The sequence below is a fragment of the Tympanuchus pallidicinctus genome, unplaced genomic scaffold (assembly GCF_026119805.1).
Source record: "Tympanuchus pallidicinctus isolate F22 unplaced genomic scaffold, pur_lepc_1.0 scaffold16, whole genome shotgun sequence".
In the NCBI taxonomy this organism is placed as follows: domain Eukaryota; kingdom Metazoa; phylum Chordata; class Aves; order Galliformes; family Phasianidae; genus Tympanuchus; species Tympanuchus pallidicinctus.
This window is the reverse complement of record NW_026294679.1, coordinates 32,139,731-32,166,218: the sequence shown is the minus strand read 5'-3', so window position 1 is coordinate 32,166,218 and position 26,488 is coordinate 32,139,731. Positions and strand designations below refer to the sequence as shown.

At 42.7% G+C, this 26,488-nt stretch overlaps 2 protein-coding genes across 3 annotated transcripts in view; one reads left to right on the top strand and one right to left on the bottom strand.

The window, feature by feature from the left end:
* Positions 1–26,488, top strand: part of ANXA11 (annexin A11) — a 751,397-nt gene that overhangs the window by 608,306 nt on the left and 116,603 nt on the right. The window lies entirely within an intron of this gene.
* The window catches only part of IPMK (inositol polyphosphate multikinase), a 33,086-nt gene continuing 20,124 nt past the window's right edge, over positions 13,527–26,488 (bottom strand). Inside the window, exons 4-7 of one of the 2 annotated variants that reach the window (XR_008205214.1) lie at positions 21,083–21,255; positions 17,432–17,513; positions 15,768–16,490; positions 13,527–14,979 (exon numbers count right to left, since the gene is read on the bottom strand). Coding sequence is in view for 1 of the 2 variants with exons in the window: in XM_052677598.1 (XP_052533558.1) it covers positions 15,856–16,490; positions 17,432–17,513; positions 21,083–21,255 (890 nt within the window). In the remaining variant the exon portion in view is untranslated. Of the gene's footprint in view, positions 16,491–17,431; positions 17,514–21,082; positions 21,256–26,488 lie in introns of both variants that reach the window. The other variant, XM_052677598.1, reaches the window with a different exon arrangement.

Here is a 26,488-nt window from a genome sequence, read left to right as displayed (position 1 = left end):
GAGCAATGCAACAATCCCAAATTACACTTAGAAATCTCAAGTTTAGGATGTTGTGAAACAGCATTAATACAGTCCAGTTAGGGAGTTCATTTTCTTTAGACCACAATACTTTCTAGGGAACCCTTCAAGTCTTGCAGGCATGGTTTATTATCATTTTATTGATTAAAGCTAAACATTTGGTCTTTGGGAAAAAAAAAAATAAACCTTCCTGTTAGCAGTCCTGCAACCACGAGGCATGGGGATAGAGGTTGAGTAAGCAGCTTAAGGGCATGCCCTCCTATCCCAGCTACAGCAGGGACAGTGCTGCTGCTAATCCCTACACTTGCAAGAGCTTCTCCCTAAAAAAATCATTTTGTGTTAAGATCGTGGCATATTTAAGTGAATAGCAGATGAATCCCTAAGAACTAACACACAGCACACATTCAGCGCTGTTTGTGGCATTGTTTGCCAAGTACCAGTTCAGAGGATTTTCTATAATTCTCTCCAGCCTGTAGAGCAAAACCTGCTATCTCCATGCTTGCAGTAATGGCTTTAAAGCCACATGTCCACCCCTAAAATGAAAACCAGCTGGATTCAGACCCTGAAGCTATAACCTTGCTGTGAAGTTCAAGAAACAAATCTTAAAATAGAATTCTAGAATGTCCTGGGTTGAAAAGGACCACAGTGCTCATCTGGTTCCAACCCCCTGTATGTGCAGGGTCGCCAACCAGCAGCCCAGGCTGCCCAGAGCCACATCCAGCCTGGCCTTGAATGCCTCCAGGGATGGGGCATCCACAACCTCCTTGGGCAACCTGTTCCAGTGCGTCACCATCCTCTGTGTAAAAATAATTCCATTGCTTTTGGTTACAGTTTTTCCTACACAGATTGCTGCCCACATTTCCACACTGATTAAAAAAAGGCAGGAAGACAACAAGGAAAAAAAAAAGCAAGCCCACACAAAGGCATAGCACATGGCCTTTCCTTAATACACCACCACACAGACTGACTCAGAATCAGCAGGTGAAGCCCACAGGGGCAGGCACAGGACTGCATTTCCCTGCTAATCAACAGCAGATGCCATGGCAAATCCCGCACAGTCCTTTCACATCTCTCAGTCAGTTCATGAAAAGGTGAGAATTAAGAACTCAGCCCAATAATTATTTGCTAGAGTGGAAAAAGCTGGTCTTCTCTCCTGCTCACTCCCAGTGCAGGTTTTCCTTCTTCGCCCCCAGGCAGGGAGATGTTTCCATCCACTGTCATCTCCTGCATCATGGACTTCACTGTGAGATTTCCACCCTGACCACCTCAGCTGCTGCACTGCTTGTGTTCATTTTCCTGCTGCTCCCCACTTCTCAACCAGTCCCCAGCACAACCACCTCAGGTTGAAAACAGCAGGTGGCTCTACCACCTAAGCACCATCTCCCCTCTCCCTCTCTACCTGGTGTATTTTTCCTCATTTTTCTCTTCTCACATTTCTCCCACTGACCTTTCTTATCCTTTTCTTAGTTAAGACACATTTCAAGGCACAGAATCTGCCTAGTGAACACAAGTAGAGTCAGGAGGCAAAATTAATAGCTTTATTCTGGAAATAACACTGCTACAAAAAAACTCCCTGAGCACTCAGCCCCTCAGGCTACATTTCCTAGTAATTTTTCCTACAGTAGCTGTCAAAAAGGCTGCTCTGTGCTTTACAGGCAGTCTGTTCTGTTGTACAGGGAGACCCCAACAGTAAAATGGCTTTTAAGTCTCAAGATCCCACAGCAGGAAAGGGTTGGTAACAAACAGCATATGACTGCTAACTGAGCAGCCTGGGTTTCAGCACAAGGATCTGTGCTTGTTTTTTCTTGGGCTGATTTTGACTCTTCAAGGCAAAGCAATACCACTTGGGTCTTGGAGCAGCATCACCTGATGAGATACCTAGTTATCTTTTGTCTACAATGCAGACAGATTTGGTTATACCCATCCAGCACTGTGGAGATTGCTACCTTTTTCACTCTGATCTAGCAAAAGTAGCAGATCTGAAACTATAAAAAACAGCATATTTTACAATTGAGCCTTTCCTCACCTGCCTTCACTCACAGGTGCTGCAGCACAGTGAATTGAGATAGCCATTCATCAGATGCTTCATTAGCACAGCCCCACAGCCCTCCTGGATAATACTTGTTTGGCTCTTACTGCTGGACTGACTCCCAAACACTCCTTTGCTAGACGTTATGCTACTAATGAACCTCTTCCAAATTTCTCTTGCCTCTGTTCTTCACTCTCCCCCTGCACAGCAAGTTGCTTTGCAAAATAATAATTCTTTACATGCAGAAAGCTGCTGCCAGCTTATTAAAAAAGAAAAAAACACTGAAGAGCATCACCTTCATCATAGCCCCCACACCTTTCCTGTGCATTTTATATGCCATTTATTTCTAAGACAAATGTGCCTGCAATCTCTGGCTGAGGCCAGGGATGAACACGTGCCTTTAGGCAGGCTGGCCCAAATACAAAGGAATACTAACTACATAAGTCAGAAGATGAGAGGAGAAGAGAGATGGGAAGTCAGCAGCAAAGCCAGGGAGAAAACCTGCCACCATCTATGCATCACTAACCTCTTTGCAGCCTCATTCCAAACCAAAAAAATTCTCATAGCACAGTTCATTCCTTCTCCCTCAAATTCATTTCTCCCTTTGAGGATAGATGCCTCTCTTCTGTATAACTACTTCCAGGTCATTAGCTGGCATAAGGTCTTAAAACTCTTTTTATCCTCATAGCAGCCAAAGTAGCGTTTACAGCAGGCTGACGTTGTTGCTGAATGCACGTAGCACACCCAGATTGATTCTGGTGTGGCTATGGGAAAGCCCACCAGAAACTGTACAACAGAACAGGAAGGAGGAATGGGGCACAGGCAAGGGAGCTGTGCTCAGAAATAGCAGGCAGGCCCTAGGACTAATTCTGGAAGTCATTAGCACAGTACCAAAGCAAACTTCATCAGATTTGATTTCACCACTTAACCCTTATGGGGGAAGAGGAAGTTATACACAAAATGGGAGTCAATCCCCTTCCACGTTCCAGCACCAACACAAGGGTTTTTCGAAGAACTTATGCCTATTCCATTCTTGCCTCATCATACAATGCATCCCATTTCCCCAATATGAGAAGAAAACCACCAGTTAGCAGTAGCACCAAAGGGATAATAAGGTTATAGCACTGACAAGGTCTCAGTGGCACTGACCACAGCTGCACAGACCACTATGCGTCCCTGATGGCCAGACCTGCTGCTCACAGAATCCAGTCCTACCAGCCCACGTTTGAAAATGTTCCTACCTCTGTAGTTATTTCTCTGAAAAATCAAAATTGAGCCAACCACAATCCGTAAGGGATCTAAAATATTTAATCCTAATTTTGAGGAGAAAATCCAACTACTCACCATCCAGGGAACAATTCAAAACTATATACAGGATCTAGATCTTTGTTTCCTGTTTCTGAGGTTTAGCTAGCCTGCTGCTTCCACTCACATCTACAAAATTATAAGTGTAGAAACACTAGGATGGGAAAATAAAGTAACAAAAAAAAAAATAAGCAAGTAATTTCTCTGAGCTATGTTTCAGAATCTAGTTTTATTAGCATCTAGCAACCAGCTACCCATGCCATCAACCCATACAGCTAACAATATCTTATACTAAAACACAGTTCTGCTCAACGTAACTACAAATCTATTTGTACCAGTTAACTCAAATATCATATCTGCAATGCTGGTCTTATTCATCAGTAAGACAGTTCTCAGAATAGGAAAGGACAGTAACTCTGACCACTCCTGCATACACCTACTTCAATAGCAATAGGTTGTTCTTCACAGAAACACAGATAGGCATTCCATGTCATATACATTTATGTTTACACAATAGACAGCTAGCCCAATATTTTACTTGAGGATGTTTTGAGAGTGGTTTAACCCACTCTGAGTTACTGAGTTACACAAGATACCCATAGTACCAACCCGTTCTCCAACTCATCTCCAATACAAAAAGAAGTATACTTCTAACATTATCTCCGTGAACAACATGGCATTTTATATTCTCTATGTATTTTTATTATCATATACAGAAAGAAGAGCTAAACTCACCCAACTGGTAACGTGGATCTCTGGCCGCACAGCACTCCTCCCAAGCAGCCCAAGCGATGCTCTCCCTTTTGTGGCCGGCCCTCAGATGAGCCCTGGGGGGCCCTACTGTGAGTCATAGCATAGAATCATAGAGTCATAGAGCCCAGACCTTCTGGTCACCTGGGAAGCACAGGTGCAAGCAATCTGCCTGAGCTCCCTGAGCAGGCCTCAGCCCTTCACCAGGTGCTCGATCACCAGTTCAAGCCATCACCTTACAGTTCCCCTACAGATAGCAGCTCCTGTAATACAACCAGCTGAGCATACTTTCTTAATATTATTTGATACATAATCCATTCATACGTAAATTAAAAAAAATACTAACTGAAATTTACCCACCGCTTTGCATCACATTCATGTGAATTAATTATTCTCTTACAAAGTTTTCTAAGTCTTCATAAATGGGCAGTACCCACCCCTGAATTAATCACTCTTTAGGCTCAGACTGCAGCCAACAGTACTTCATCGTGCTAAGACACCACACACATTCTAATGATTTTTCACACTTCTTTACAGAACACAAAGGATGCCATCCAAGAGTAAACGCAGAAATTAACCTACCCAGAAGAGCAAAGCAAGCCTGGTACTCAGAAACACCATTTTAAAAATCCCAGAAATTAATTAAAAGGTAAAGAAAATAAGCAGCAATACCTAGAAATACCGAGATTTTTCTCTTTCTCCTGAAAGCTGAGCAGCATAACTATTTGATACAGATGGAATAACTGCATCACTTTTCCCCTGAGAAACAACTACAACCTCCAGGAACTCTTCAGTAAAGAAGGTTTGGTTTGATAAGTTTTAATGTTAACGTATCAGATATTCATTAGGGAAGCAAGCAGCAGCAGTATAACTTGGCTTCTGTCCTAACATCAGCTACAGTACTTTTTATTTGGTGTGAGCTGGAGAACAGCCCAGGAACACCATGAAGATATCTCCTGCTTACAGTATTCCATAAGACAGAACGCCAAGTCCTTCAGCCAATTATGCTACTTCCTTTCAATGTGTGCTCTCCTGAGTTAAGACGCTTCATTAAAGCATCCATCTGACAGAGGATCTGGTTTGAGTTTAATAAAGGCACGCAGCTGGCCCAGAGCTTTCAGACAAGGAGTATCTCTTTAGAAAGGGGTTCTTTGAAAGTGTTTGAAGCACTTTTGAAGCTTTCACATCTGAGTTTCAATAAGCAGCTCCAACAAGAGTCATGTTTGCCAGATTATAAGCCTAAAATCAACTTCATTTTTATAGATTAATGAATGAGAACAGCCATATATAATGTACTGAAATGACAAAATGCATCATTTGTGCGAGTCAGTAACCCAACATGGCCATTCACCAAGGACACCAACGAAAGAGAAAATGCAATTCTGAAGGACAACGTATTTGAGCATGTTAAACCTGTGAAACACGCAGCAAGGAGAGCACATCTGTGCACCTCAGGCCAGCAGCAAATAAAGCCTTTATGGTTAGACACAGAAACTACAAAGCACTACTGACATCTAGTGCTACACTGCTGTTTGTTAGCATTGAACTGATCTCTGCAAATGCAGCTCTTTCAATTTCAGCCCCCAAGGGTCAAAACTAGATCTGAGATAATGCTAGAAGGAGATTTTAAGATATTTCAGAACCAAAGGCAGGGCCTTCCCAGGTGTCACACCCTGCGTAGGAGTTACAGCACTCACTTTGAGAGCACTTTTGCATCTCTAGCATCCTTGCTAGCCTTGATATTGCCCTGCTACTTCTTTCTATCTCATGGAGTAACAGCCAGTAGCCAGTTACAAGCACACATTACTGCTCTTTATCCAGATGCCAAGGTAGCCATTCCCCAAAACAACTGGACAAAATCTAGAAAACCTGATCACTTTGGAATGAATTCAGATCAGATCTGGCTCCTCCACACCAAAAAGTTTTGTTCCATTGAGATTTTGGACAAGTGATAATTCCTACAGGTGTACTGCTTGGCCCACAGTGACTCATGGGAGACACTACTGTTCCTCCTTCAGGTGAAGGAGGAACATTATGATGTCAGCATGCTTCACATCATAAAAGTGAGATCAGAATGCTGTCTGGGAGCTTCTTTTCCATAAAAATTACCACATATGTCATAACGGTGCATATGTCAGAGTGGCACCAGCTCAATTGGATATGACTGAAAGCAAAAGAAGACACCTCTTCCCAAGGACAAAGCGGCCCATGGGGAAGCAGGAGGAGGTATCAGGACTGCAGACACACAGCAGCCATTCATGGATGGGAGGGAAGGGAAGGGAAGGGAAGGGAAGGGAAGGGAAGGGAAGGGAAGGGAAGGGAAGGGTCTTTTTTGTAGTGAGGGGGCCCAAAACTGAACACGGTACTCGAGGTGAGGCCTCACCAGTGTTGACTACAGGGGGATGATCACCACCCTGCTCCTGCTGGCCACACTATTTCTAACACAGGCCAGGATGCTGTTGGCCTTCTTGGCCACCTGGGCACACTGTCGGTTCATGTTCAGCGAGCATCAACTGACACCCCCAGGTCCTTCTGTTTTTCACATTCACCCAGCCACTCATACGCAAGCCTATAACACTGCATGGGTTTGTTGTGCCCAAAGTGCAGGACCCGGCACTTGGCCTTGTTGAACCTCATCCCATTCACCTCAGCCCAGTGATCCAGCCTGTCTAAATCCCTCTGAAGGGCCGCCCTACCCTCAGGCAGATCAACACCACCTCCCAGCTTGGTGTCATCTGCAAACTTACTGAGGGTGCACTCAATCCCCTAATCTAGGTCATCAATAAAGATATTAAACAAGATGAGCCCCAGTACCAAGCCCTGGGGGACACCACTTGAAACAGGTTGCCAGCTGGACTTCATTCACCACGACCCACTGAGCACAGCCCTCCAGCCAGTTCCTTACCCAAAGAAGGGTATGACCTGTCCAGGCCACGGACAGCCAGTTTCCCCAGAAGAAGGCTGTGAGGGACCGTGTCAAAGGCTTTGCTGAAGTCTAGGAAGACTACATCAACAGCCCTTCCTTTATCTACCAGACTGGTCACCCAGTCATGGAAGGAGATGAGGTTGGTCAAGCACAACCTGCCTTTCATGAACCCATTCTATGCTGTCTGGATTACAGTATTAAATCAATAATGAGATTTTGATGAAAACGGCCATTTCCTTCATTTTCAGTACACCAACAGGTTAATGCGATGCTCTCAGGTGCTCTGGTGAGGTTTGTGGTTGAATTCCCACCGCACAGCTGTGCCTGCCGCTGACAGCAATCACTGCTGCCATCCTCAGGGCCAAGAGAAATCACTGCTGGTGCCCTCCTGCACAGAATCCTTTCTTTCTTGGCCCTGGCAATGCAGCTGGTTATCGACTCATCTCTAAGCTGCTTTGGAGAGCCAGTTTACTGAAGAAACTGATTAAGGAGTTTCATCTGGAGGGCTGAGAGGATGAAGGCTCAATCGGAAGCAAAATCTGGGATCTGTGCCACATCCCATCTGCCAAACGTGTCCAGAGGCTGCAGCATTCCCCTCCCTCACCACCATCCCCTCATTGCCTCTCACCTCGTGAGGATGCACGGAAGATTTGGGGGCTTTGTTCTCATTCACATCTCACTCAAAGGCCACAGGGTTTCTCCCATGGAGAAGCTGCCAGGTCCTATATTCATTTTTCTGGCTTCCAGAAGATCTCTTTTTAGCTATCTGAATTTGCAAGGTAGCATAGCCATCCCAGATCTTAATTTTAAAATCCAAATCTATTTGGGAATCATGGACTGGTGACTGATATCCAAAATGTTGTCCTTGTTTAACCAGATCTCTGCTGTAACCCAAGGGAAGCACACAGGACAACTCCATCACTCCCTGCCCCAGTAACCACAGCACCAGTTTGGGGCCATCTCACAGGGCAGCTGAAGGAACCACACAAAACACTGACTATGAAAAATGCCTTAGAATTATTTTCAATTGAAATATTTTAGGCCACAGGCAAAAAGGTCCATGGGGAGCAGCCAAAAGTCCCTACTAAAACCTGTGTGAGCTGCCAGGATTGGATCAGTCCCAGAATCTAGCTATCTGTGTTTTGATTAGCTTTAAGAATAACTGGTTTAATGGGAAGTATGCACACGGGTCATGATTTTGGTTTCATTTGTTTTACAGCAAAAGCACAAAGAGAAGCACTTGTGCAAAGGGCCCAGCTCGTGGTCTCTTGGTAATGCAGCCCGTTTTTCTAATTTGCTGTGATAATCACAAGCTCATAAAAATACATCTGTTGACCCAGACTTACCATTACTGCTGCTTTGATGCCCGCGTTGCTCTTCTTCCATTTTATTGCTTTCATTTTCCTCCTACAGACCACAAGATCAGTTGAGCTGATGAAAACTTTTACCTTTCCCCATTAAACTTAAAAATATGGGTCTAATACACAAGTTAAGTCAATATCAGGTTGAAGAGAAGAAAGCAGGAAGGCTGAGGCCACGCTGTCATTTCTCAACATTATTCTTCCTTCTGAAGCTTGCACTATTAACAGTCATTACTTAAGCTTGTGCCTAGTACTGGAAAAGGTCTCTGGTAGTCAATCCAACTGCCTGTATCCCAGAGCACCTCAGAGTTCTTTACAGAATAAAAATATTTTATTTTTCTTCCCAATAGGTGGATTAGAGCAGTGATATGGAGAAGCCACTTAGTCTACATGAGTGTTATGATCTACCTGCAGAAACACAAGAGCAGAGAGATGAGTTGAGCAGGATCCTGGGAGATGCAGCATCCCCAGCTGAGACATCACAGCTTTAAATGGGGTAAGACCTAAAGAGAGGGTGTGTGACTGCATGAGGGTCCATCCAGCTCTGCTTTCTGCCAGTATTTTGAAAACAGAACATTCAAGCAAAAGAAAACCCATTGCTCTTACATACTTACACAGTAGCTCAATGCTGTTTTCTACTTGGATCTCTATTTGTTCGATACAAATTACCAAGAGCTTTTGATTGCTACTAAACGTGATGTGCTCCTAGAATTACCTCTCATGCCCACTGAGTTACACAAATGGGTATTGGAGGAGCTGGAGACCATAGGAATGGCTTTTGTCCATGAAGAGAATGCCAAAACATCCCAAAGCAGACTTTGCTCCTGTTGCAGAGCCCCAGTATTTGAGAATGAAAGGTTTGTGCTGACCAAAGTCCAAGAAGTCAGTATTTTCACGGTAGCACTTCCTGGCTTGTTTCTGGCTTTTCTTTTATAAAGCAATTTTGAAAAATTGCTACTTTGGCACAGTATATATTTGATAGGTTCCCATTTGCTTGCTCAATTTATATCCAGTCCATTTGCTAACAAAATCAAGTCTTTATTGCTAGCCATGTTGCAAAGCTTACATAGCTGTAGGAAAATGGGCTGCACTCCATTTCTCCTTACACTTCATCAGTCCAAGCACGAGCTGGATGCAGCTCCCATGTACCTGCTGCCAGCAGTGGGTACAGGCAGGGCAGCAGGCTGCCAGATGCCCTTCAGGTACTCTGCACAGCATATAGGTAGCATTCACTCTGTTGAGAGACAAACTAAACGTAACAACTAAAGGAAAATACATCCTGACAGCAGATATTTTACAGTTCCTGTTCTGGATGACACCCTAAAATCTCGTGCAGAGATAGAAGATTGGCCACAGGAGATTCAATGTCTGATGTTAAGTTAAGCCTTTTTAGTGGCTCTCTAGCAACCCTGCTCCCCTTCCTCAGCCACCAAGAGTCTGTAATCAACAGCGTACGCCGTCCCTCTCCTGGACCTGTGTGTGTTTTCCAGCATGGCTTCTTACAGCATTGCAGAAGTGTTGCATACTGATGCCTCTTCATAGCCCCTTGATACGAGGAACTGTGATATCCTTTCAGAAACAATAAAGGGTTATAACTTCAGCAGAAATCAGCTGTGTGCCCACAGATTTATTTTCCTGTCTCTTCCCCCACTGGTATCCTGCACAAACAATTTAATTAGTTTACACAAAGGGATAGTGTGAAGTCAGAGCACTGTGTTCTATATTCCAGAATAACTAGCAGGCATTGTCTGCAAGTATCCCTTAGCTGCAAAATACTATTAATTGGCACCAACTGTTCAAATATAATTACAGCCACAACACCTATCAGTTGACTCACTTGTTTTTCACATCTGCAAAGCAATAACTGCCCTGACGCAGGCAGCAAATTCCTTCCTGTGAATTCTGCTATCAGACAGAAGGCAAACAGCACTACTGCCCCGTCCCCTATGGCTAACGTGGAAAGTTCCACCCACAGACCGTTTCATTTTCACAATCGTGGCCCTGTGATGTGCAGCAAGGATCTGCCTGCTTTGAATCCCTGACTCATTTTCCTCTCACACTCAGCTCAGATTAAGCCCTCTGAGGACAACCCACGTGCTCTTGCTCTTACAATCCACAGCACAAAGATGAGGTGGAGCTTCTCCCCATTACCATCTCTGATTCTTTTGCTGATTATTTGCCCTCTTTTCCAAGAACAAGAAGAAAATCAAGCCAGCCTAAAGCTGCGTAACATGGGAGTTTTTAACTGCTTTCAATCAAACATAAAAGGTAAACTTGAGGTTTTATTCCTCTGGAGTAAAACTGCCACTTCTTACTCACTCACCATGGCCTGAACTGCCCCAAATTTCTAAAAATTTCTGTTTTTCTTGCTCATTTAGAGAGTCATCTTATGTTAAGTGACAACTCTTAGGTACTAAGGCAGATATTCCCAACAACCAATGGCAATGGGTGCCACGGCACGGCGCGAACCCAAATCTATTAGATCCAACGTACACACACAGCACGTAGGAAAGTGGACCGAGAAAGAGGAATCAGTCACTGTGGGTACATCCAAGAAAACACTTTCTCAACAGCCTTCCTGTATTGAAAAGAAACCAATTCTACTTGCAAGTCACTTGCAGAAAATTTTAATATTTTGCCAAATATACAGCTATTAGAATTACCCTAAGTATCAATTAGAATTAAATTACAAAAGTTGGTAGATAGCATAGAACAATATTCTATAAAATGAAGACAAGTAATATTAACAATACCCCCTGCAGACCAATAATGGCAAAGATAGCAAATGAAATCACAGTCCAACACAAAAATCAGAGGAGTTGGAGTGACGGCATTAGACTCTTCAACCAAAGAAACTGAGACCAGACTCGATACATTCATCCATCAAGCATAATAAATGTAGAACTTTAGATTTTAAAAACAATTAACGACACAGCATCAGGTGCAATTTCACATGCTTTCGTTTATCTTCCAGTACAGTTCCCAGATCATAAAGTGCCTTTGTGCACTCTGGTTTCATTGTAGTCAGGTGCAATACACATGTTGAGAAGTCAGTTCATAAGTTACTTGAGTTATTTTATTCAGAAAAAAAAAGCTTTTTTTTGTTTGTTTGTTTTGTTTTTTGAACCAATGTGCACAATCCAAACTAAGGCGTTTTATTTTTTTGAAGTACCTTTGATCTCAGGGACTATTTTCTGTTGAATGTCGCACAACACACAGAAATTAAATTCCAAATACACGGGGCCCAACTCCATCAAACAAGACCAAGGTAAATGACGTTTCTTGAAGTCTGTTTCTGCCTTAGCTTTTTTTCATTTTTCCCCTTGCAAACAATTACATTTGCCCTTCTGAAGACAACCTGTTCTGCAGCTTTGACTTGCAGATGGCCTCAAACACACTGAAGGCAGCACGCTCCCCATGTTCCCTTCTTAAACCAAACCCCAGCACTGATTGCAGTAAAAAAGTTGGGCCCAGCCTGGCAGTCACTCACCTTGCCCCCATTATAGTCACACACGCAAGCAAATTTCACAAATCCTACAACCCACTCTCCAATCCAAGCACGTTCTGTGCTAAAATGTCACTCCTACTTTTCCATGCTAACAAGGATAAAAGGGAAATAGCGTTTCTCACATTATCTGAGGCATTTTAACGGTGTTTTTCAATATCTGCACTTTGAAGAGCAGTGATAGGGCAGTAGTCTTGTTTTAAATCACTCCACAAAGATGCTACAGGAGGTCACCCATGATCCCAGGGCTCAAGAAGGCACTCCAGAGGAAAGCTTAATGGAAAAAGCCATGGGGGAGAGAACAAACAACTGAACTTGGAACAGCAGGCACGAGTCTCTAGCCTACTGCCGTCTTCTTGTACTTGTCAATACTTCACACTGTGAAGCGAAAAAACAGCAGCAAAGGTTTCTAGTTCAGGCTGTAAATGCCAGTGGTGATGCGGCAGAGCAGGTCATGCCTTCCCTTTGCTACTGCTACGTGTGACGAGTCCCACTCTTGGCCCTGCATGGCCCACACTCATCCCATCGGGAGCTCTTTGCAGGTGAGGAATGGTTCTCTCGGGGCTCCAGGGGAACAACACACTGAAATTCCTCTTAAGAACAAACCCACGTGCATTCTGTGAATGAGACTAAAGGAATTAGCTATTTCCTTATCTACTGACTGAGACTTGAAAAATCCTCCACAAAAGTGAGTTACAGAAAAGAACAGCCTGACTACGCATGACAGCAGAGAAACGGAAAATGGTACAAGTTCAAAGTGAACCACACATAGACGTAAAGTCTCCATTTTTGTTCTTACAGTGATTTGGTTAAAATGTTTCCAACGTTTCAAAATGGTGTAAGAATTTTCCAATGTAATTTATGCAGCAAATTCCACCCATATCCAAAAATACCATATATGTGAATGCTTTTTTTTTTTTTTTTTTTTTTTTAAATAAAAATGCATACAATTCAAACTCTCCTTAGGTAATGCCTAAGGAGCCTAAAATCCTATGCACAGTTCTCATCGTCACCTATGTAGAAAGTCTTCAGAAAAAGTGTATTCTTAGAGAACACATGAACGACGACACTTAGACGAATCTTCCCTTCTGACAGTTGATTCTACTCCACCAATCTCTTATTGCTTAAAATGAAAACAGACAGCTTTCATCAGCGACGGCAGCACTCGAATCGCACAGCAGCCTGGGGAAGGGACCTGCTTGCAGTTCTGTTGGACAGAAATACCCAAGAGCCTGTGGACACAACCACAGATCTGTCGCCAGTCCTGTCCGTGTCGCACAGACAACAAACAAGAGGTGTCACTGGTATGGAGAGAGCTCAGTGGCAATGAGGATGTTTAGTGCTAAGGTTGCATTTTCCTATCACTTCTGTGCATACAGCTCCAACTGCAACTGAAAACAATCCGATCTGAGCAGGTACAAGACACCACATACACCAAATCTGAAGTGTGCAAGAACAACGGCAATAGAACACCGCTGTGGGCTTAAACTCACATTTGGTACTATGCCAAAACACCTCTACAGCAAGCTTTATTTATACAACTTCCAATTAAAAATGCTGTTATCTCTTGAGCTACGCTGTAAATTAACAGAAATACATCCATAATAACTAAAAAAAAAAAAAAAAACCTGATAAAATTATTTTACTTTTTTTATTCAAAATAATCTGACAGTTTAACAATATTCCAGGTGCATTACAAACACTGCCATAGTCAACACAACAATCAATACTTAAAGAGCATTCAAACACTGAAGACATTTATCTTAACGCAGAGACAGGAGAACACGCTTACACTGAGAGCATTTAGATCACTTTCAATAACTGACTCCTTTGAGGCAGATGTCCAATTTCTCTGGCCCAAAAATGGATTCAAATCCAGTAGAGATGAATTACGGAGGAAAAAAAAAAAAAATCAGGAGTATAAAGGTTTTTCCCTGTATTTTCTATTAAAGCATTGTGAGATTACAGTTGCACGGCCACTACCAGCCTAGCCTACCCTAGCGTTGACTGTTCATGGGATAAAACATCTAAACCATAATACAGAAACCAGCATTAAAGCCAACAAAACCACAAATTCTTTCTAGAATATGGCTAAATTAGTCCACAGAGAGTTGGGAACACACGATGCAATGGAAATACTATCTGGAAGAAACACTTGATCATCCCCATATTTTCCCCTCTGCCACCACCAAAATTTGCAGGAAAATGTTAAGACAATTTTACTGCCCATCCTGCAAGCATCCTCCCCATCCTTCAAAATCATCACCTTGCTGTCTTGATTCTTCCATGTATTGGCCAGCGTTACCTCTGACATTTAAAAAAATGTTACAAGTCACATTATTTCTACACAATACCCTGTTTCTTTCCAATTAACCCAGGATCTAAAATGGAGTTTTAGCTTCAACTTCATTTAAAGCAGCGCGTTTGTTCAAAAAAAGAAACCAAGACGTCAAAACAAGAACTTGTAAGGACACATACACAGTGCAGAACATCATACAGAGAGAGCAGCAAGGCCACACCGTCACATCGAGCCCACATTTAAAAGATTCATGTTTCCAAGGACTAAACCCATTCTAGAAAGTTTGACTTGTGGGGCTTACTTAAAGCATTAAAATCCGTCTTTATACCTGGCGTGACGTCTCCATCATCACTTTGGTATAGCTGCCTGTATGTGCACATTAGGACAGCCATGTGCAAAGTACAGAGAGGAGACACACCACCATCCCAATCTCATTCTACATGAAAGCCCATTTGTTCCCATGGGGAGGACAAAACAGAAAAATCAAGAAGGAAGTGGGACAGTTTTCAAATCGTACAACTTGTCTGTATGCCAAGTGGGGGAAAAAATAAAATAAAATGAATAAAAAAAATAAATGCAGATGGCTTGAGCTCAGGGTTTATTGGGCTGCTCCGGGCTGTGCTGGCTCTTGGCAGCACACGGCCCCTCGCGGCGTTGCTCCCAGCTGGTGCTCCATGGCAGTGGAAATCTGAATTGCTTCTTGCAAAAACACAAGTGGCAAACAGCTTGAGGACATCTCTGTATGCTTAGCCAAATGCTTCGTCTCTCCATTCAGTTAATTTGCTTCTAGAAGCAATGTTTTTGAAAAAGGACCATCAGAACAAAAGAGCATTTCCCTTAGTTGCAACATCACACACTCCATTAATAGATAAGACTTTCTCTCCTAAACCAAATTATCTCCTGGAATATCTCACATTCATTTTTTTTTTTTTTCTTCACTCTTTCTCTCTAGCAGTTGTGCAGCTTAAGCCTGTTACCACAGTTTAGTCCAGCATTTTTTTAGCACCTCACACAAATAACTCTGCAGCTTGTCTGCAATGACCATCAGCTACAAACAGCCACCAGAAGGGGAAGCACAGCAGTGCAAAAGCACAGCACTACCACCTGCTACATCCAGAAATGCTTTTGGATACGCTGGTTCCTGGGTCAGACAACTGAATCTAAATGGGATTTCTCTCCAAGTAGGGTTAACTCCAGTTATTCCAACGTAGTAAACACAAGAGGGCAGTACTGAGGATGTCAGTCCTGTACTGTACAGTTTTCAGTCTGTTTTTTAAAGACTTGTTAATGGAGATATGGCTCAGTGTCAAGGCTAAGTGGGAAAACGTTATCTAAGTTCAAGTCCATATGGGAACTAACACAACCCTTGCCTATTGTACAATAGTGCTGCTTGGATTTAAGCCAACCACACACACTTCACCCTGCTAATTTACTATCCTGCTCAATCACAAGTATCTTCACCCTTTCACACTCCCCGGTTCGCTATCATTTATTTTCCTGAGTGAGATTATAAAAAGTTAAACCCTTCTACCAAAAGTACAAAGACAAATTAGATATAGTAGAACAATACAAACCCAGTTATACAGCATTACAAGTGCAGAAATTCTTCACGTTGTTGCTCTTCTTTATCGTTGGCCCCCAGTAAAAACCATAGCAAAGAATCTAGTTATCCAAAATATTTTTAAGTACTGTGATTAAATTTTTCAGACCATAAACGTAGCCCTCATCCTTTGTGTTGCTGGGAAACACATGAGCAAAATCTATCATTCGGACTTCCACGTTTGCACTTTCCTTGATGTCTGCTGGCATGTGACAGAAAACTTTTTCCAGTTGCGGTATAACATTCCCATTCAGATGTTCCTGTGCAATGCAAGTGCTGCTTTTCCACATGTTGTCTTGTTCCAAGCTTTCAACTTTCAGAGAGATCTGGCTGTGGTGCCTCTTTGAGTATGCCTTTTTGTGAAGTGCATAAAATTTGGACAATCCTTTACTGACAGAGGCCTCAATTTTTCCATTCTCTGTAGAACTTATGACATGAATATTGTTATTATACTCCAGTATGTCTCCACCTGATAACAGTCCCCTGGGCACTCCTCTCTTCTCTGCCAAGGTGACGTCGCTCAGCCGCACGCTTGGGGCCTGACTTGAGCCCTCGTAAACAAACAGCAAGGAGCTCGCATAGAAGTTGAGCTGCTTTTGGCCCTCAAACCACTTCAAAATCTTTTCAATCTTCTGAATGCTGGCAGCGATTGCATCTTTTCTCAAGCAGTACCCGTTGTGGAAGAACTTGGAGATGCCTACAAGAAATAGACATTTTTGAGGATTATTTTCATCTCTGGAAAAGAAATCAAATGCTGTTCAACATCTGAGGATAAGAATAACTCTCCTATGAAAAAAAGGCAGTGTTGAGTTTCAAGCACAATTACTAAACAAATCAGAACCAAGCCGAAGAACTCAGGTACCTTCAGTACACCTTACAGAAATACAGGTTGGTGTTGGATTGCACAGGAATCCAGCGAATCAATGTACCAAACTGCAGATAAACAAGGTTCCTGCTCCCCATGTCATTTAAAGCAAGCAACCCAGCCGTGTTGGGCAGGGACCCGCTGAACTCTTCAGGGATAAACAAGCTGAAGCAGTTTGTTTATCATGAGTGGCAGAACTGACAAGTCAGTACCAGCTCTAAGGGCTTGTCTGTTTTCCTTCTGTCCCAGATGCCAGTTAACGACTAGCTGGAAATGTTTATCACTAAACAGCCATATGAGGGCAGCACTTTTATTTCTTGTTAGTCTTGAGCGAAGTAAGGACAGATTTAACTGAGGAGGTCAAAGATGTATTTTTAATCTAAAAGACAGCGTTTATTCACAGAATACAATCAGAGATAATACAAAGCAAATTAAAAACATAAATGCCTCTAAGGGATTTCTACCTCATTACACTATCAAACCTCAAACCTGCAAGGAAGTTCTATTCTACCACAACTACTCCCTTATCAGTAGTGAAAGGCATGTGATGACAAAATTCCTTTGAGACACACAGCTGTTACAGCCAACTGCCAACTTAACTTTGGGTCAACAGCGATTGATTCAAGGGATAGAGGAGGCAGCCTCAGACCCATCTGGGACAGGAGAGAGCAGGATTTTTACCATGGGGGCACACAGACTACTTTTACATACAGTTCAAAAATCACAACAATAATAGCCAAGAGTACTAAATTCTGGCACACACACTCCCTTACCATCCTTCACTGTTTCCTTTGTCAAGCTCCTCCCGTAGTGCTGGTTTTGCGTCTCGTAGCTGTCAGAAGAGACATGGTAAACCTGCAGGGAACAAAAAGGCAAGTATGTACTTCAGAGCAACCATGGTTTTCTGCAGAGCTAGGAGACACCTCTCACACAGGTGATGCTTTCTGGCCCCATCCATCCCCCCGGTAGCTGAACAGCTACTTAGGTAAGTCAGCACTGCCCTCTAGTGCTCTGCACAACATCGCTGCACATCTTGGGGTTTTAAGCTACAACTTTTATATTTTCTGGCATCAGAAAGACACCACTGTATCGGCTAAAAACAGATCAACCTGTTCATAGCAGGAAGCATTTTGCACAGCACATGCCTTGCAAATCAATGCTAAGACCTGAAAACACCATGTTCCTAGCAGTGTTACTACAAGGATTCCATCAGTCAGACTGAGCACACTCAGAGGAACTCACTGCTAGTGTTTTTCAGTTCTTAAAACTATAGAAACACATACTGCAACAGTAAAACAGCAAGCAATGCTGTGATGTGCCCAGGAGGGCCCAGCAACACAAGGCACATGTGCAATGAGGGCTCAGGGTGTGAGTGAGGTTACACGAAGTAAAGCATGGCAGCACCCAGTGCTTGCTAATTGTGCTACTTGCCTGGCAGGAAGGCAGCTCACACGGGCACAGCTTTGTCCATATCAGGAATTGCACAAGCTTAACAACTTAATTCAAAAGTGCTTTCTGCAGAGACACATTTTCTCTCTACCCAAAATAATTTCCATTGTAGAGGCGTGCCAGCCAGCCACGCCGAAGACTGATTGTTTATGAGAGCGCAGACAATTCCTATTGGCAGCAATAACTCTGGCAGAAGCTTTCTGCCTGGCGCTCACTCAGACCACCCAGCCCTACACAGCCCCAGTATGAAAACGCAGGCCCCAAACCCCGCTCTGCACAAACTACCAACCCCACATTGCACATATTTAACTATCTCATGAATAAGCAAGCAGTCAAGACACCCCTGGTTACCCAGAGACCTGGTTGCAGTTCTTAGGCAGTTTTTTCTTCAGGACGACGGCACTGAAGGACAGCATATTTAAGTAATGATGAAACTATTCCCCACATTGAGCAAAGAGCTGTCTCCTCATTCCCCTCAAAGCCTTTTCTCAGCAGCACAGAAGAGGCTGCCTGAGCCATTCCTGGAAAACCATGCAGAAACATCAATACATTCATCCCTGTGCTGAAAGCACAGAACAGGAACCCAAGTTCAGTGTGCAGCCCCTTCTGGATCCTCACCTACCCCCCAAAAACAGAGATGGAGGAAAGAAGGCTGAGCAGCTCAAGAGGTGCTATGCTTCTTGCTGCACCGTGCTTCACTCACATCGTCACTGCTGCTCATCTGCTGCTCACCCTTCCCAAAAGGATACTTGCCTTCGAAGCATTTTTTTTCTGTATCCCTGTTGTTGCAACTGCCTGCACTAGCCCATTTCTGTCAAAACGATGACAAGTCAAGTAACTCATCTGTAACCTCAGCAGCAGCCAAGAAACTATTAGACAGGAAAATCTCATTTCTTGTCCACCTGCCATAGCTCATTACATGTTTGGTCTGCATTCATACAAGTCTCACTGCACAGCACGAGACAAAAAAAAACTCTTTATGTGACCCACCAAGCAACACCTTCAAGAAAACTCCTGCGTGACCCTGAACATCCTCACCAGTAGAGAAGAGGGCAGCACATGGGCTCCTCCATGTGCCTACAAGCACTTAACTGAGTTTTCTGCATAAGCACAACTGGAATCCAGCATGTTACCATGTTAATTTTTTCTACCTGTTAGTTGTTAGTCTGTATAGGCAGTTTGTCAAGCAATCCTGGTAATTAACTAGCAAGGAAGATTCTTTTTGGTCTTTCTCAACCTGCACTTGGCTTGTTTCCCCACATGGTGTTTATTACAACAAAAAACTAACACATTTTTGCTTCTATCTTTCTTCATGACAGTTTTTATGACTCACACATTAAAAAACGAAGATAACTGCATTTCTTTTCCATATTTTATTTTTGCTGGCTCTCTCACTTTATAGCTTTTCTGAAATAGAAATATAACAAGTAACCCCATATATTCAAAATAATGAAGAGACTACAACTAAGATCTCTACATTCTGGATTGTGCTACACCACATTCTGTCCAGCAAACACCAGCATCCCTTACCTAGCACATACACTGTGATGGGCAGACAGCACCTGGACAGGAAGGTTTTCACATTATAGCCTGAATCTTGCAAAAGGGAAGCAAGCAGGCAGAGAGCACCCCACAACCAGAAGGAGGCAAGCTAAGCAAAGAAAAGCCCTTGTTTGTCAGCACGCTCTTTGCTAAGTGCTGTGTGAGGGGAGGAGGAAGCTTCTGAAATCTTTCTGGAAACTGACTTCAGCACATAATTTGGTTCTAAATTCACATGACAAATCTCATCTAGTTAAATACCGGATGGAAAACTGCAGTGCATGGGAAAATCATCATTATAAAGAGGGTTTTAATAAGAGAATCAGATGAATTTGCTGCAACAGGACAAACTTACCAATAAATGAGCACGTTGCAAACAACAGTTACAAGCACAAATAACATAGATGCAAGCATTTATTTTATGTGAAGACACAGGGAACGTGAAGTACGCTGCTGTACAGATGCGATAAGGAAGGTTGTGTAATGATATAAGCCAAATCCAAAGCTGTAATCTTCAGCCTTTCCTCTCAATCTAAACTGTTGGACTGGTTTTTTACTTGACTCCCACGTTCTCTCTCATAGGCTTACATAATTACTACTCATGACCACTATAATTTATAGCTGTAAAAGCTTATCTCAAGACAGAGTTACGGCTGGGAGCCTAGGCAATTAACTGAAAAACATTACAGAGATATTAGAATTATTTCAGACAATGGTGCAATCTAGGTGCTGTTGCTATCTGAGCAATGCAGAGCTTTATCTAAGACTTCAGCCATTTCTGTTTGCTGGTGCAGAGCTCGAGAAGCCCTGGCTGCATCTATGTGAGAACAGCAACAAACCTCATGTCACAGAATCACAGAATGGCCTGGGTTGAAAAGGACCATAATGGTCATCTAGTTTCAATGCCAAAACCAAAGTTATCCTGTGTCAGTTGAGGCAGAAAAAAAATACTTCAAATGCACTGCATCAGAAATTAATTACTGACATTAACACATCTGTGTTACCAACTCAAAAACATTTTGTACAACTTTTATGTTTAAGCTTTAGAGCAGCCAAGACACAAACACTGAATCTTCATCATTCTTCACATGTAAAACACGAGGAAACGTAACAGAGTTACTGTGGGCCTCGAAGGGTCCTCAACCATCTCCCAGTAACCTCATGCTGACATTTGTTGCTTGCGTCCAAGGAGTTTTCTTTGGATGCAAAGCTTCGCTCTGTGCAGAATGTAAGCAGCTATTTACAACAAAGGAGAGCAGTGTTTTCAAACATACTTCACAGGACGTTTCATGTCACTCCCACCAACACACTCAGATAACACTTTATTTACACAGAACTCCAGATATTGTCACTTGCCAGGTAAACCAGCTGCTGTATCTGGTACTGGACAACAGGCCAGAGCACAAGCTGAATTTGAAACCAAAGCAAGTTCTCACCCTCATGCCGAGTACCAGGAAGCCAATCTCTTCCATCAGCGGGTACTTGCTGACCTGCTGCTGGATCTTCTCTGCTGAAGCATACGGATCATAACTTTTCTGCCCTATTTTTACATCCATTATGCACGGCTTATTAAATTTACGGGTCACGTCTTCCAGTTTCAGATACGTATCTGTTGGAAAAACAAAACCTGGGTTAGCGGTGGGTCAAAGCAAAAGAAGCAGCAAAATAGCTTCTGCTGAGTTTCTGTGCAGCAGGGAGAACAGTCAAAGGACTCGTGTGATGTCAGGGCTTGCCTCCGAACACAGCCTAAGCCACGGCCGCTGGCAGCCACAGACTGTTAGCATTAAATCCTAAACGCCTTCTGGTTCAGAAAATATCATATAATTTAAGTGTGCTAGCCTAGCACTCAAATTCAAATTACTGCCCGGATGAAACTCATGAGTACCTTTTATTAAGCCATTAGCATATTTTAAATCACATTAACAAGCACATACAGACAGTCTCTCCAGTAGAGATGGTGATCTCTTTTTATGTGTGAGAAGGCTAGAATTCAACCCCCTGGTTGCCTGATTTTTTTGTTTGTTTTGTCATTTTAAAAAGAACCAATGTTCCACAGTGCCTCTCTGGAAAGGCAGAAATGCGCTCATTTTTCTTCTTTCCTCCCCCCTCAGAGCACACCTATTGAGGAGAATGCTCCTCACACCCTAGCTGCCTCTAAACCATTTCCCCAGGCCCTGGGGGGGGAGCGGAGGCAGAATCAAAAACCCCCAATCCCTCGGAGCACCTGAAGACTTAAATCAGTGCTGAAGACCTGGTCAAACAGGTTTATGTTTTTCTCCAACATGGGTAAGAGGTTTTCCAACATGATTTATGTCACTGATTATCAAAGCACAGCAGGAAAGCCAATTCCTCCAGAGACTGCATTCAATTTGCAGGCAGAAAGCTTGCATGGGTCTCCAGCCATTGCCAGGGCACCCCATGTGCTAAGAGAAGACAGAGCATCAATGCCCTTCTCCTTCTTCATATCAGCTTCTGAAAGCCAGCTTTTATCATCCACAAACTTTACGGAAACATCCATTTTTCTTTTCAGTGCTGCCTATCCCATAAGCTTTTTGTTATTGTTGTTGGGGGTTTTCTGCATTAATGAGATCTGAATGCACATGAACACTGTCTTCTTCTCCATTCCTTTAGAATAATCTAAAATGGGATCACACAAGAAAGCCAGAAACTCTGCTGTTAAAATGTAAAGAGTAAAGAGGGACAAAGTGCTTTGATTTCACAGCTGTACAGATAGGTAACAAACAAGATGGAGTCCAGAAAAAGGGAACCAACAACGTTCCATTCCCACTCAGTAGGCAGAAGCTCCTTTTTAAGGATAATGAATGAAATTGGCGTTTATTACTTTAATAAGTTCTATTTAGAGCTTCAATTTTTACACCATTATCATGATGATGAAACGATCAAATTCCCCAAAGCACACAAGCATCAATCTGAGAAATAGATTCCATTTAATCCCTAGATACTTCTCTGTCTATAAATGGGACTAAGCATGTTTTTAAATGTATAACCATGCTCAAAAAACTCGGTTAAATCAATATACTATTGTAAAAACCCAGCCTTGTACTAACTCACTGCCTGGACTTACATTACTTCTCCAGGTCCTTAGGGCTACAGAATCAATGTATATCCACAGCAAATAGCTTAGTTACTGACCAGCTCACCCATGTAACAGGTCTGTTAACTGTAACCACAGGGATACAGAGGCCAAAACAACTCAGGTTTAACTTGCAGTAGCCACAGGCCTCAAACAAACATATTTGCTCATTAGATGCTCCTAAGGAGCCAGGAGACCAATACTCTCCCTGCCAGAGAGCACACTGTTTCACCTGGACAATTCTTCTATTCCAAGTTTTAATGTGCAGGTCATATTCAGCCAGATAGCATCAATGCTTTTTTCAGGCTTATGAGAACCACTGCTGAAATGCAGGAATGTGCATACAACCTCTCACCTCTTCATTATTACAACTAGAACTGTACTTATGTAAGCATCATCCTTCACACCTGCCCTTTTTGCTTATTACTTGCATTACTGGATCCAATACACCTGTGCCAACACTCTAAATCAATTCAGGAAACAGCAACAAAATGAAATGCAAGGTTTTCAGAACTTAGCTCTCCAAAGCACAGAGCCAGAGATAGGGCATGGGATAGGGGCAGGGGATACAAGAACACCTCAAACTGCCTGCAGCCCTTCTGTTCTGACTCCAGACATTACACTGAGAGCTGCTCCAGACTCAAACTTATCAAACTATAAGAAGTGTAGGTTACCACAAATGACACAGGTTATCTCCATGCTGTTTCATCAATCCTGAAGTCCGTGTATACAAAGTCCTGCAAAACATGTTTCCATTGAGCTCCTTTCACCAAAGGCACAAGGAAAATTTCACGGGAGTTTGTCATCAGCTCCACTTGCCCAAATTCTTCTTCTTAAGCACACTGCACCAAAATTCAGCATCTCTCAAGATATTTAACTTTTTATTCCTCCTTCCATTTCAGGGCTGTTAAGCTAGAGTATCCCCCTAAGAGCTGCTAAAAACATAATGACTATTTTTAAAAAATTAAGCACTAAAATAACTTTGGAGCTAACACTAACCCTGGGAAATACTGATTACTTGGAAAAGCCTGCGTATTATTCAGAAATGACTCCTCTCTCATACATATGCTGGAATTATAATTCAAGGGTTCATCTTTAGCTAGCTGCTAGCTCAGTTAGGATTCAGCTCCATCTGCTCAGTGCACACCCCCATGCTTAAAAAGCTTTCTGTCTTGTGGGAAGGGCTCTATTTTGCGTTGCATTCGGTATCTACAGTCAACTAACCCTAAATCTACAAGACTGTGGTACACTACAGCTTTGGATACAGCCCTACAGTACCTTGTGGAGTATACTAAGGCTGAGCTAAAATAAGGACAGATTCAGATACACACGGGTACTGTTGCTTCACCTCTTGTAAAGGAAGCTCATTGCTCACCTGCTCTTCAAGAACTTAAGGCCAAGTTATCTTTCCCAAGGTCTACAGCAAGCGTGCAGCTGAGTAGAGATAACCAGAGAGCTCCTCTTCCTCACTTGTTAAAAACAAAACTGCCTGTTTTTCATGCACTTCAGTTCTTTTATATAATTATATAGAATGCTACCAGCCCAAAGTGCTTCTGAGAATCATGTATTCAACAAGAAAAATAACATTCTACTTGCACAAGTGGATAAAAATCTCTGATGCAGATGTGCTTTGTACCAATGAATTAAGTTTCAAGCTATCAAAAATAAATTAAAATCCTCAGCAGAAAAAAGAATTCATAATAAGAATCTAGGCTTTGGGAGAAAATCCTGAAGATACATTTCAAGGCATTTAAACAAATCATTCCTCAGAGCTTCTCTTCCCCTCTTCCTAATTTTGCAGTGCAGAGAGGCAGGAAGATGTGGTCTGACATATTATTTACATAATTTATTACAGCCCCAAAGGAGACGAAGCAAAAGACCACCAGAATTCACAAAGTATGCATGGCACGAAGCACTGCAGACGTCAGTACGTACGTGCAGGAGCATTCAGCCATTGCTGGAGTCAGAAGTGAGAAAATAACTCCAGGCATCTGCCTCCGTTTCATAATTCACAAGACATCTCTCAAAACATACGAATAAGCAGGAAAAAGCTTCAGTTGCTCTCAGCAACAAGAGAAAAGGAAAGTTTGATGTTGCTTGCTATTTATCTACCCTGTTCTCAGCTTTGGCAACAGAAACTGCAGCCTAGCACTCAATGAGCCACAAGAAGCTGCTTACAAAGAATACACAGGAGCAACAAGTACACAGCAATGACAGAACTCTCAGCAGGAGATACAAGCAGCATAACATGCTCCTACATATATTTAAAACAACTTCTCAACTCTTCCAGTTGTTGATAAATAAATTCCAGACACCGACAATGCCACAAAACCCAAAGTTGAAATCCAATTGCCTCTCTTCAATTTTAGATTCACTTCAGGAAAGACAGTCATACATCATCATACATCAATCATACATCTCTCACAGGCTCCCATGCAGTAGCACCAGCTACATAGTCCCTCTGTAACAGCACAGTGCTTTCACAAGCTTCTACTGATACAGTGTTTTGAATCACTCCACCTTTTCTGCAGAGAGGACTGAAGTTCAGCAGAAGTAAAATAAGCAGCAGAACCCTCCTGCATATTTGGGTACGTGCTCTTGCTCTGTGCCAGTCAGCAAACCCTAAATGAATCTCATGAAGGGTTGAGGTCACCCTTCCTAGTTTCTGATTTGCACTTAATCCCATTCAGATGGCAATTCCATCCACCCACCTACATTTCATAGCACAGCTTCCTCACATTTCCACCTAATGGCACTCTAGGAAAATAAATCCACCTCACCCACAGTTGCTCCTGCTTCACAGAATCACAGAAGGGCCAGAGTTGGAAGGGACTTCAAGGATTAAGAATCTCCAACCCCTCTGCCACAGGCAGGGCCACCAGCCTCTCCATTTAATACCAGACCAGGCTTCCCAGGGCCCCATCCAACCTGGCCTTGAACACCTCCAGGGATGCCTGGCCCCACGGCGCACAGTGCTAGTTCATCCTGGTGGTGATAGATAGATGGTTGGAATAGATGATCTTAGAGGTCTTTTTCAACCTTAATGATTCTATGATTCCCTGTGTAAACTAGGGATGTGTTGAATTGCCATATCTCAGCTAGACCACACTTAATATTTTAAGATCATACTGTGAGTAAGAAAATGCAATTTGCAACTTGGAGGGAACACTAAGTGAGCTCCACAACACATATAAAATTAGGAGGGCAGGAAAAAGATAGCTCTGGTAAGGCTATTTGAGTTCATGCCAAATATGAAAGTGTGAAGGCAAATTTGAGCCAAGAACACGTTAAGTGCTACCACAGTCCTCACTGCACTTCTTTTTGCAGAGTTCAGACAGTGCCTTTGGATGCCAACTTACTGCTGTCTTTGGATAACAAGTCTATCAGGGACAGCATATGCAAAAGAAGATAGAGTTATACTGTAAAGGAGCACAGCTTCTAATTTTGGTGTGTTTGCATTTAAATAGACTTGCTGGCATCTTTTATTTCTGTATGTTCCTGAAGCTCCACTTTCCCAGTGTGAGTAAGAAAGAACAGCAGAAAAAAAATGTTGCTATTTTAAATGCACATTGAGAATATCCATCTTTCCTTGAAGAATACCAGATACCAGGACTTTGCTCCACTCCAAGCAGTAAAACAGCATGACCAGAAGCACTCTTAAACAATGAACCTACCAAAAAAAATGTTTTTCTGTTATATGGCAAGGCAATGGGAGATGCCTTATGAGATGCAGCATCAGATCCCAGTT